The 12,615-nt window shown below is 40.9% G+C and overlaps 1 protein-coding gene across 1 annotated transcript in view; it reads left to right on the top strand.

Annotated features, from left to right (window-relative positions):
• Positions 1 to 12,615, top strand: part of ATP9A (ATPase phospholipid transporting 9A (putative)) — a 53,010-nt gene that overhangs the window by 3,576 nt on the left and 36,819 nt on the right. Inside the window, exons 2-4 of the mRNA XM_027751891.2 lie at positions 5,051 to 5,195; positions 5,512 to 5,625; positions 6,734 to 6,842. Coding sequence (XP_027607692.1) covers positions 5,051 to 5,195; positions 5,512 to 5,625; positions 6,734 to 6,842 — 368 coding nt within the window. The remainder of the gene's footprint in view (positions 1 to 5,050; positions 5,196 to 5,511; positions 5,626 to 6,733; positions 6,843 to 12,615) is intronic.

Below are 12,615 nucleotides of genomic sequence, written 5' to 3'. Positions count from 1 at the left end.
TAGCACCTCCCATTCATTTAGATCCCCGTGCAGATTAAGGAACACATCATTTGTAGGACTCAAAGTTTCAGATACAGTTCACATCTAACAAAATGCTTTTCAGTGGTTGTGACTTTATTTGGAGATTTGTGAGCTTGTTTCTTCTTCAATTTTGCCAAGTTATGATTTAAAATGTGAATTGCACAGTGCTGTATAAGCTGCCCTGTGTAAGCTGTCTTCATGTATTTTTCATGTTCTTTCTGGAAGGTGATAATTTTTAAAAGTTCATGGTTTACCCTGACTTGGTAGTTTATTATACTTCAGGGGTTATTGCAGTAACTGTTAGTCAATGCTTCAGTTGCAAAATGGAGAAGGAGAAATGTTTAGGAATGTGTATTCATTCCTAAGCTTTTTTAGAAAACTGCTCAGAATTCTGTAACTTTGTGATTCCTGTTCCTGGAAAATGTGTATTAATTTTGTCAGCATTTCTAAGCAGTGATGTAAACTTTCAGATGTTTTTCCAGACAGTCTTTCTCTTTCAAAGATGTTGTCTTCTGATTTCTTGATGACAAGTGTTTTATTATTCCTAATAATGCCAATAGTTCTCTGCCAGAAACTTCCTCCTCTGGCACTGCCCTTGCCCTGAGCAGAAAACTTTGGAGTAATGTGATGGCCTGAGCATCTGGGTCTCTAAGCTTGATACTTAAAAACAGGAGTAGTATCCAAAGAGGCAGTAGATCACAGAACTACACATAGCATGTAAAATTCTTTCAGGGAGGAACAAGCAAACTCAAAAAAGGACTTTTGATTTAATGAGCACGAGGCTAATCCTGAAAACATTTTTGTATGTGCTCAGAGTACTTTGATTGTAGTATCCAACTAAATGGGTTTGTCAGAATGGTGGGGGTTTTTTTGAGGTTAAGATTATTCAATTTTAAGAGGAGAAAGGGAAGAGTGTCTGAAATGTTCCTTGTTAGGTTCACCCCCCATCTTTCTGCTTCTTCTTTCCCTTCTGCTCTCAGTATGAACTGTGTTTTGTTCCCCCCATCATGTGGGTCTCCCATGTTGGATATTAAGCAGTAAATGTGCTTGTGGAGATTGGTGTTTGCTCGCATTGCAGCATCATCAGGTGTGAGACAGAAAGGGCTCAGGCAGTGGGACTGTCCTGCCAGCATATGAACCTGCCCTAAGTCTGTGAAAACACAATCTGCCACTGCAGCAGCTTCTTTTTTTGCAAAATGCTTTCTAAGGCTCACAGATGTCATATAGAGGATCTTAAAGCAGAAGTGAGGAGCTTATTAATGTGTTCTTCCCCAGTGAAGTTTAAGACATCATTGAGAAGTTAAAAAAAATGTAAAAATTATGGCAAGTGAATATCTTTGGAAGGAGTGATAAACATCTGCCTGTAAGAATGAGTGCATGGTTCTGTGCTTGAGAAATATCTGTGTTTTGACCAAAAGTTCATTTTCCATCTTATTTCAGCAAGCCACGGGCTGGCACTTGAGGAATGAGTGTGTGAGATAACATTCCTGCTGGTACAGGGTTTGGGTGATGGGTTTCTGCCCTGAGACCACCTAGCAAAACACAGGAGGGAAAAACAAGGTCATAGAATGGGTGAGAGTTAAATGCCAGCGCTGGGGTTTACCAGGTGCCTTCCTAAGAAAAATTCTTTGAATGACTGTGGGGTAAAAGTCAACATTTGCCAAGATTGTCAGGCACTGGTGCCCGAGTTCCTGGCTGAGGCTGCAGCTCTGGAGGAGGCTCCCAGCCCATGACGTGATGGGATTCCTGAGCGCTGATGAACCTCCCCAGTCAGTGTTGCAACGTGTGACTCTGGGAGTGCTGGTTGTAGTATTGTGTTCGTTGGTTGGACTTCTTTTTTTTTTTAATGAAATGCTTTACATAAAAATCTCGTGCTGAAAGGCAGTGTGGGAGAGTTCATAGTAAAAATGCTGGATATTCTTTACCTGAGTGTTGATAATACTGATATTTGCCTTCAAAACTTGCTGGGCAGGAAGTTTTTCTTTTGTTTGTTCTAATTAGGTTTTCAGTTTGCTTTCCCTGTAATTCAGGAGGTTGCAAAAACTGTGACTTGAGCCAGGCAACAGTTTCAGAAATGTGTTATTTTTACATAGCAGATTCTCCCATGCCCTTTCTTGCTTTTACTTGGAGCTGCATTATTTTCAGGTTGTTTCTTAAACCTTATCGTAACACAGCATTTGTAAATTAAAATTCTTACAGCAAAGAGGATCTTTGTGGTGCGAATGATGCGAGAGGTACTTTTATTGCAGAAATCAAATTTTGGGTAATTTCACTTTTGTGCAGTTGCCTTCTGCTTCCCTACCTTTGTAAGTGCTCTCAGTTTTGGGGGATGCTGTTTTATTTAGAACCGCACCAGTGGTTTTTTATTTAGAACCACACCAGAATTTTGCAGTGCTAGATGTTAGCATTCACAGAGTAGAGAATTTCTAGTAATTTCAAAACCAAAAGACTAAAAACAATGTAATGGTATGTAAACAGCTGGTCAGAGCACACTCTTCTTGAGGTAAAATATTTTGATTACTTTGCAGGGGGTTGGTTTGCCTTTTACATCAGTGAAGAAAACACACTGATAAGTCATTGAACTTATTAAAAGTCTGAAAGTCTGCTTTGGAGATTTAGGTATTGGTTTGAAGATGTGCTCAGGTATTTGGAAAGTTCTTTGGAGCATGCGGGTGAATTTTATTTTGTAAAAAAATATTGCCAGGACAAGTAAAAATTATATTAAATTGACAGTAGTCCCCTCTTTTAGCCTTACTTAACCTATTGCAAATATTATGATATAGGTGCATGGGTATTTTTGCTGTTGAGTACAATCCCTATAAGAGGCCCAACCTAAAAAATAAACAAAGGTAGCTGGTTTCAGATGTCTGATTACAAGGACTGACTGATTCTGTAAATGCAAAGCACATTGTGATGAAATGGGGTGTGTGGACACCAGATTTGCTCCCTTGGGCAAAGCCTCTTTTTTGGAGCCTTTTCTTCATTGTGAAAGAAGGAAGACCACCTTTTTTCCCCCCTCTTTTCTTTCTCTTTTCTTTTCTATGGAGCATATCTGTTTCCTGCTGTGATCCAAATACCACCATTTCCACTGTTTTCCGTTAAAATACATTTGGGATGCCACTGAATATTTGTCTTAGGTCTTCATCTGCAAACACAAAGGAAAACTGTAGTTAAAAGGTATCAAGCTAATAAAATACACTTCTGTAGTAGAGTTTATGAATTTGAGTGTTTAACACCAACTTTGCTGTTTGTCTCATGTTGGTAACAAGCTGCCTTTCAGATGTGGGCTTGTACACAAATGTGTGGGGAAAAAAGACCTGTTAGTTGGTTTCTCTTAACAAGCAAAAATAGTTTGTAGAGTTGACAAAAATTGAGATTTTCAGGGGCAAACATAACTTTTTGAATGCTACTACCTTGGGAATAGTCAAATATGAAAGTCTATTGGCTTAGAAACATTACAAATTCAGAATAACAGGTAATATCCTTGTACAGAGGAAAGCAGAGATGACAGTGGTGCTGCAAGTCTGTAGGATGTCAGATACCTCTTGTATATACCTGAACATTAAAACATCTCCAATTATTTTATTCCACTAATTTGATTTAGGTGTTCCCTGCTATCAGGGTTTGAACTGTTGGCCTTGCCCACTGTGTTTGTTTCTCTGATTTTCCTGCATTCTCCTAATTTTCTCCTTTTCAGCAAATGCAGTGGTGTTGGTAGAACTGAGCTGTACCCTGTCAGTGCTACCTGGTGTGAGTGAAAGCAGTAGGATCATTATTGAAACTGGGAGACCTTACACATCCTCTGGTTCTGGAATGGAGGGTTTGACTTAACCTGGAGGTGTAGGAGACTGTTGGGAACCATCCAAAACTTGTGATTTCGTGTTCCTTCAGTGCCAACATGGGAGTGCTGTGTAATGTTCTGCTGTCTTGTCAGCATTTTGTTCTCAAAGCTTTTTTGAGCAAGAAAACCACTTTTCCTGTGTTTGGGTGGCATTTCTACACTTAGGGCTCAGGTTGTGCTTGAGTACAGACTAGAGAAAATCCACCTTGCCAGGGCTCATCTGTCACTCTTCATGAAATAGAATAATGACTAAGTAATTTGATTATGCAAAAATTCTTTTGTCTAGTATTAAAAGCTCATGAGAAATTATCTTGCGAGCCAGCCTTGGGAAGTTAGTCTGTGTCTGCTCACGTAGCATGGGATCACATGGTGACACCTCTTCTTTATTTCTGAAAGCAAAGTTGATTTTTACTCCCCTTCTGTACTGAGGGAACTGACTTAACTGATTATTTGCATCCAGCAGGGCATAAAACATTTTAAAAAACGATTCTTTGTAGGAAACCACCTTCTGTGTGGCGAGTTGTGCACTCTGATCATGGTGCTGCATGTATCTTTTTGCAAGACAGGGACTTCAAGAGCTGAACGCTTTGTGTACTTCCTTAAATAGTTATTTCTTTGTTAGCTGTACATTTAAGTGAACTTCTGTGACAGAATGCTTGATTCAAGAACAGATCTTTGTGGTGCTTTCTGGAAGGATGTTTGTGAGAGCTCTGAAGCTTTTGGTTATCAATCCAGCTGATGCTGACTTTCCCAAATGTCAATGAAATTCAATAGGGCTGTTTTTAAAGGAACAAGGAGGGTTGGGAAGAGATTGGTTTTCAGAAAGCAGCAGTGACAACAGGAAAATAACCCTTTTGGGGTTTGGGAGGGTACAATGCTGTGATTTTGAACAGAGAGGCTTTTTCAAGGTACAAGGGGGATTTCTGATACATCTTTGCATCTTCTGTGGAGGGATTGATGTTCTGTTTGATTCCTTGTCTGGAGTAAGGATTTGTAACATCACTAAAATTCACGTGAGCAGGGATTTCTTGCTGGCCCTTGTGCCAGGCTGAAGGTCTTGTGAGGCACCTGGAGCTGGTGGCAGGTGGGCTCCCACCCGTGGAAAGAAAAGGTCTGGGGTAAATGTGTGTGACTCAGAGAAGTGTGTTAAAAATGAAGGAATGAATTAATTAATGGTTCCTTCTACAGGTGTTGTGAGTGCTTAAGATGCTGCGGGAGGAGAGACCCGAGGCCTCGCACTGTTTGGCTTGGCCATCCCGAGAAGAGAGACCAGAGATACCCTCGCAACGTGATCAACAATCAGAAATACAACTTTTTTACATTTCTCCCTGGGGTAAGTGTGAATAAAGTTGCTTTTCATCGTCCCACCCTAATGCTTTCCCCACTTGCAGTGGTTTTACAGTAGACAGGTGCAGAACCTGGAGCTGGAGAAAATCATGTTTGGGTTGGGTTTGGTAGGCTTCCTGTAAAGGCTGCCTTAGGGCAGACACAGATCTGTCCTGAGTGGCCAGGACTACTTCAAGACTGCCCCAAATTGGTGTTTAGTCACTGGAAGAGCATGCAAAAATGTTTCTGGTGGTTAGGTCAATATGCATAACATCTGAACTCCATTAATCTCCTCCATCCTCTTCTTTTCTCGTTTTTTTTAGGTGTTGTTTAACCAGTTCAAATACTTCTTCAACCTTTATTTCTTGCTTTTGGCCTGCTCTCAGTTCGTCGTTGAGATGAGGCTTGGTGCACTTTACACGTACTGGGTTCCTCTGGTAGGTCATTGAAGGTTTATTTATTCAAGCAAGTTGAAGAAAAAAAGTTTTAAAGCCCATCCTGGGGTTTCTACATGTGTCTACATGTTTAAACACTGCAGAAACATTCTACCTTGCATTTCATTACTGTATTAATGAATTAGATCATGCATTTAAACCCAGATGTATGTGCTAGAAACCTTCAGTTTCCAACATCACCTCGCCCCCTTCTAAAAATGAAGAAGTTCCTTATTGACAGAGATAATCAATGCACAGTTGCAGTTTTCAACAATAAAGGTTGAATAAAGTTCATTTTCTGTGATGGATTAGGAGAGTTTTAACTGTTTAGTGAGTCTGAGCTCAATAATGTCTAGTAAAAATAGGACTTTTTGATACTAACCCCATAAATAATTCATTTGTGTTAATTTAGTTATGTTTTATACAGTGAAGGGTGTGATGTGGGCATTCTCCTCCTGACAAATGGAAATGAAATGACTACTCATATCCACAGAAAAGTAGGACTGAAACCCTAATCAGGCAAACATGTAATTATACCATGAGTAGTGCACATTAATATCTTTAGAGTGCTTATTTGTGCAGGTTGAGTGTGTGTGTACATACACAGGAAGGCACATGCATTCTCTTTTTATGTATCTGTGTATATAAATTCTGTATAGATTTCTATATAAATAAGGATATAAAATAAAGAAAGGTGAGCTAACTTTGATGGCTCTGAGGTGGCAGGAGTACTGAGTTTTGAGGGATCCTGTCTTCCAGTGGACTCCTGTGTAACCCCTCTCAGTTACCTGTGAATTGAGATGAAATATGTTATTTACATTCTTCAGATAAACTTTACAAAAATTTGCTTGGGGGGAGAATCACGGTAAAAACTGAAAAACAACCGTGTTTTTTTAAGCAATGAGGTTATTTTAAGCAACTCTTGTTAGTTTGGTGTTGGGAGTCCTGCACAGCAGCACATACCACCGTAAGGATTTAGGAAGATAAGACGGAATAAGGAAATGCAGATTGTTGGCATTGGCACTGACAAGTATCGCTCTTATTAGAGGCAGATGTGATTTTTCCCTGACCTTTCCATCCATTGTGTGTCCCCCCTCCGTGCTCCTCGCAGGGGTTTGTGCTGGCTGTGACGGTGATCCGGGAGGCGGCGGAGGAGATCCGATGTTACATGCGGGACAAGGAAGTGAACTCGCAGATCTACAGCAAGCTCACAGCCAGAGGTCAGCCCGGCGGCTCCAGCACCCCCTGCATCCTGCTGGCACTCAATCCAACACTGCTGGCAGGCAGAGCCAGGGCTCAGGGAGTGGGGATGGGGTTGTGGGCGTGTGGTGGCCTCTGCAGAGCCCTCGGGGGTCCGGGTGGCTTCTCCTGGATGGCTCCTCACCCTGCTGTGCTGGAGGCTGGGGTTTGCTGAGGGGTTTATGGGATCATAGAATGGCCTGGGTTGGAAGGGACCTTAAAGATCATCTCATTCCACCCCCTGCCATGGGCAGGGACACCTTCCACTAGCCCAGGTTGCTCCAAGCCCTGTCCAACCTGGCCTTGGACACTTCCAGGGATCCAGGGGCAGCCACAGCTTCTCTGGGCAACCTGTGCCAGGGCCTCCCCACCCTCACAGGGAACAATTTCTTCCTAATATCCAACCTAACCCTGTTCTCTGTCAGTGTGAAGCCATTCAGTGTGAAGCCATTCCCCCTTGTCCTGTCCCTCCAGGCCCTTGTAAATTGTCTCTCTCCATCTTTCCTGCTGGCACTGTAAGGCCACAATTAGGTCACCCTACAGCCTTCTCTGCTCCAGCCTGAACAATCCCAGTTGTCTCAGCCTTTCCTTATAGGAGAGGTGCTCCATATGTTTCCTAGAGACATGCCCAGCTAATGCAAGGGGTGTGTGTGTGTGTGATAATTGCTCAGGTAACTTCAGAGGATCATCCTGACGCTTCAGCTGCACAGGAGGTGCAGCTTTGGTGGGCTGAGAGTTCACTGCAGCACCAGGCGGGGGTCACTTCAGAGCAGCTGATGGGATATTTTGAAACCCCAATTGCTCCTAACTCCAGTGTAGGCTAAAACATCTTTCCTGATTATTGTCCTTTCTTGGTGGCTTGGAGTCACCAAAGAAAATGAAACTGGAGGTGGATGTTTCCAGAAGGGAAATGTGTTTTCCTTCCTGCAAAGCTGTGACGTAAGAGCTCTGTAATGTTGTGTGGATGAAGGGAGGGAGGGGCAAATACAGCAAACAGCATAGCAGGAAGAAAACAATAGAGCTGTAGTACATGAGACATGTTGTTTGGGGATTTTTAGGGTTTTTTTGTTTTACTCAGTAAGAGAGAAAGATGTAAGAAGGATTTTCTATAAGCTTTCAATTCATATTTTTTGAGGGAAACCACAAATGTGTGCTTAAAAAAAGGGTCCAAATAGGCAGATCATTTACAAAAGTACTTTATTAGAAAAAATAAATCTAAGTCTGTGAAATTGTCAGGAGATGGTTATGCAGAGGTAGAGTCAACAAATGGGGGTGAAGGGTGGGGACTCTTTCAGCACAGGTACCCCAAATCCTAGTGAAGTGCAGGTACTCTGTGTACTGAAGAATCTTGAGTGCACGTGTTAAATTTAAGGTACTGACATGTTTTATCTCTTACTGAACATAATAGTGGTTGAGTTTCATAGCTCTTTTTCTGGGTTATACCAGACAGGGGCTCAGATCATGTAAGTCCTTTGATAAAAAGGACTGTGTGATATGTGTGTGTTTCTGTCAGCAGCAGCTGATGTAGTTCCTCAGTATTGACAATATCAGCTCTTGTATTTTTTTTATACGTCATCTTTAACCTCTTCCTCCAACTGTGAGGAGTTTGGAGCCCTCATTTTGGAGCCCAAGCTGCAGCTCAGCTGAGTCTGATCCCTGGCTCTGGCCATTGTTTACAGCTGTGCAGTACCTAACAAAGACATTTAAATTCTCATTTGAAAAATCCAGTGCTGCCTCACTATGGAGTTACTCCTAATACCATGACAAAGATAGTGAGGCCAGGGTTTTGTTTTAAAAAGGGAATGAACTGAAATTAAGCAATTTTTTTTTTTTCCAGTTTCTTTGTTATAAAAGTTTATATTCCTGAGTTAAGGTGCAGTGAATTAGGTATAGTAAAAATATGCTTGCTTTCAGCAATTGCACTCTTAAGAATAAGGATGCTTTTTATATGCAATCACTTAAGGCTGTATATATTTCACATGCCAGGAGTTATGAGGCAACTCTAACCTAGGGAGTTTGAGTTTCTGAATATTAAATCCCTTTTTAATAACGTGTTCTTACTACAACACTTAAAATGCTTGGCAACCAACAAAAGCCTCATCCAAGAGGGGTATACTACATCTATTTAAAGATATAAAAGAGTTGCCTTCTGGATTCTATTCAGTGATCTATAAGGGGCCTGACCTCTCCTTTAGTTCTTTTCATATTGCTATTACGTTTCCCATGAATGATTTCCCTCCCCCCAGTCCTTTAACTTTTCTGATTTTGTGAAAGAAACCAGGGAGGATTGGCAGCTGGACACTAGCTGAAAATCTTAAGCCACTTTATTTAACATGAATTTGGTGCAGAAACAGGAATGAGATTATCTGACGCTACAGTTTAGAGTAGAAAAAACATAGAAAATGATTTATGATTGTCTCATGGGGAGAAAAGTAGTTTTCTGTCTCTCACTGGATCTCAGTACTAAATTTTTCAGAGACCCTGACCATCTCCTTTTCCACTGATTAAAGCCTTAGCACCTCTGAGAATTACCTGGGAGCAGGGAAGGACTTTGTGAGCCCGCCATGGCTGGGGGTGGAAATTTTGGGTTTGGTTTATCACATCCTGTAGCACAGTCAGAGAAAGGGGGCAAATATTGGAGGGAGCCCTTTATCAGTTCAGAAGTAGAAGCAGCAAATATCAAAGTAAGTCGAGAACAGCTGATGTGAATGATTAATTTGCAGCATAGCTGACAAAACTGCAGGTAGGACTTGACTTGGGCTGTTTGCAGGCTGGTTTTTTTTTTATTGCTGTTGACTAACACAGGTCATGCTTCAGGATGTTGGCCCAGCCCTGTACTGAGAGGGGCAGTGCAGAAGGTACTGATGCACAAAAACCCTCTGAACTGTTGCTATATAATTTTTTTTTAAAAAACTTCACACTAGTTTCACCTCTAAAGCCAGAGTTTTGGGGGGGGGGGGGGGGTATTAGTGAGGCTCTACACTTGGAGATTGGCTATAATGGATCTAATGGAGCACTGTGGCTTTCTCCAGGAGATTTTTATTTCTCCAGAGTATTTGCACTAAGCTGCAGTTAAGATGACTGGAGAATAAATTTTCCCATCTCCAACCTTGGCCTCCCCCTGCAACTCCATGGGTGTAAATACATACTTAGGTCTGAGCAAACTCAGGGAGACTTAAGCACGTGCTTATACACAGTTTTGAACAGGGAAGTAATTTGGGTGCTTTCCCAAGCCAGGATCCTCTTGTCCCTTTGTGTGCAGTTCCTTGTGCAGATCCATGGCTGGAGCACGGCCGGGCACAGCTCCTGCACAACCACCAGCCTGGTGTGTCCCCCCCCAGGAGGGATCTTAAAATTTTTTTGAACCAAAAGTCACATTTTGGATTTGCAGCTTTGCTGCTGTACGTGAAACTTTTTATCCTGCACTCTTGTTGTTAAGCTTTTTAAGATTGACTAAGCTGCTTGCCTCGTAGAGAAAAAGGAGGAATCCTCTTTGGATCACATTTATTTTGAATGTAATTGCTGAATTCTCTAATCTTTTAGAGTAGACAGTAGTGTATTTTCTGTGTTCCTTTATTTTACATCACAACAAAAAACTCCACCCTAAACCTCTTTTATGTTTTTACCAATACAATCCATTTATGTTCCAAAATGATCAAACCAGCAGACTTCTGGAAAGCATTTTTTTTTGTGGAAAGCTCTCCATTTAAAGGACAGTTGTTTGGATTGTAATAAAAAATAATCAAATTTCAGTGCCCTATTCATAAACCCACAAGCCTCCTTGTGTTCAGAAGGCTGTGTGCTGACTTTCTGCTTGACAGAAGGTTAGAACTGTGCTTGCAAATTCTTGGTTTGTTTTTCTTCTCCTGCAGCCCCCCCTCCCTGGGTAACACTGCATAATAGAGAGAAACTCCACAGAGAAGTGGGAAGAGACCTCCTACTGAGGGGTGCTACTTAAGATACAGATCATTGGCATTTACCAGCCATATAAAAACAATATTTTCCCAAACCCTCTGAGTCCTGCTCCACAGCATAAAGCTGCAAAAGGCAAAAGTTTCCCGCAGCACATCCAAACAACCCATTTTTTTCCAGATGTATTTAACTTGCTTTAATAAATGTCTTGCTTCATCTTTAGTTCCAAATTAAGTGTTTTGATCTGTACCTCAGTGAAGCTCTGCAGATCTATTGTGAGATCCTAAGTACTCACATGGTACAAAAAAGGCATCTCTCCTGGCCAATATATTACTTTAAATAATCTGCTTTACGGTACATCCATTATGCTGCAGATTTGGTGATAATTTCAAAGACCATAGCTTAAGTTGGAACAAACTGTTTGCATTTTATTGTGTTTATTATTTTGTCTTTCAAAAAATAAATCAGGGTACAGCAAAGAATTAAACAAATACCAGTCACAATGAGGATTTTTTTATAAGAGATCAAGACTAGTTCCTCTTAAAAAATGCATTAAATACTGACTTGTATTCTGATTAACTTCAGAAAATATAAAATGAAAGTGATATATAAATGCTAAACAAACCTGTTTGTATTTAGAGGAAGCACTTCTAGTTACATTTATAAAAACAGTAATTTATAATTACAAGAATACTTTAATAGCAGAGCAATACTGGGAAATGAAATAATTGTGTTATTAGCTAGTTTTAGACATGCATGAGAAAACATCTGATGGTTAGGTGGCAGTTTCCCCACAGAAAGAAAAAGGAATTACAGAATTCCCAAGATCAAAATAAAACTAATTCAAGTAAGTTGCTTTATGGGAGTCCTGAGTCAAAGGAAACATCTGGTCCTGCTCCTTCTTAGCAGGACGTGTGGTGCAACTGCAGAGATGTCACCCACGAGGAGCCAAGGATGGCTGGAAAAGCAGAATTAGCTACCTAAAAAGGGCATCTCATTTATACAGGAGTTATAAAAATGTGTGTTGGTTAGAAAGGTCCCCTCTGTGTTTTACCTTCAAACAGCTGAGGTTGGGAGGGTTATTGAACAAGACAAATCTGCTCCAGCTGCTTTGGGTTTGCTCATATTGGAAAAATTTTAAAGCAGATGATGCTGTTTTCAGAATAATGATCTAAAAAGCCTTTCATGTGCATAATGATAGGAAATCATCACATTTTACCTTTGTCCAGGCATTAATTTTTCTTTTGCAGCACGATTTTTTTTTTACCTCATTAGGGAAAGCATTGCAAAAAACAAGTTTCCATTCCTGAACCTTCCAGGGAGTGCTGCTTCTACTGCAAATCCTTGTGATCTTTAAGAGAATACAGAAAATGTGTTTAAACAAATCCACCTTTGAGAGCATACCTAAAATATGGTTAAACAAATCCACCTCTCCTTCCAAGAGCTTTCTTGTGCAGTGGTTTAGGAATGGCTGTGCCCGTGTGGGGACAGCACAGGGAGGGTTTTTTTCCCCCTTCCTTTGCACGGGAGAATATTCAAAAGCACTTTTTGTTGTTTTGTGAATAACCGTATTAAAGGGGGAGGAAGAGATGTTATCTGTCAGACCCTTTTAGTGTCATAGTACCTAACTTTGTATAGCCCATACAGAAGACTGCCAGGGATGCTTTTTTTGATCCTCTTGGAGTGCGGCTTTTCTTTTCAAGCCTCAGCGTAATGGACTCTTAATCCCCGGTTTGCTTCCTGCCCCGGCAGAGATGTCTTGAGCCCAGCATTCGTTTTGTTTACCTTTTTTTTTTTTTTTTGGTCTTTTTTTTTTAAACTTAAAAAAAAAAATCTCACGAG

This window comes from Pipra filicauda, unplaced genomic scaffold (genome assembly GCF_003945595.2).
Source record: "Pipra filicauda isolate LSUMZ 115617 unplaced genomic scaffold, ASM394559v2 scaffold275_size1018216_pilon, whole genome shotgun sequence".
NCBI classification, from domain to species: Eukaryota; Metazoa; Chordata; class Aves; order Passeriformes; family Pipridae; genus Pipra; species Pipra filicauda.
Note: the sequence above shows the minus strand (reverse complement) of the source record. Positions and strands in the feature narration are given on the sequence as shown.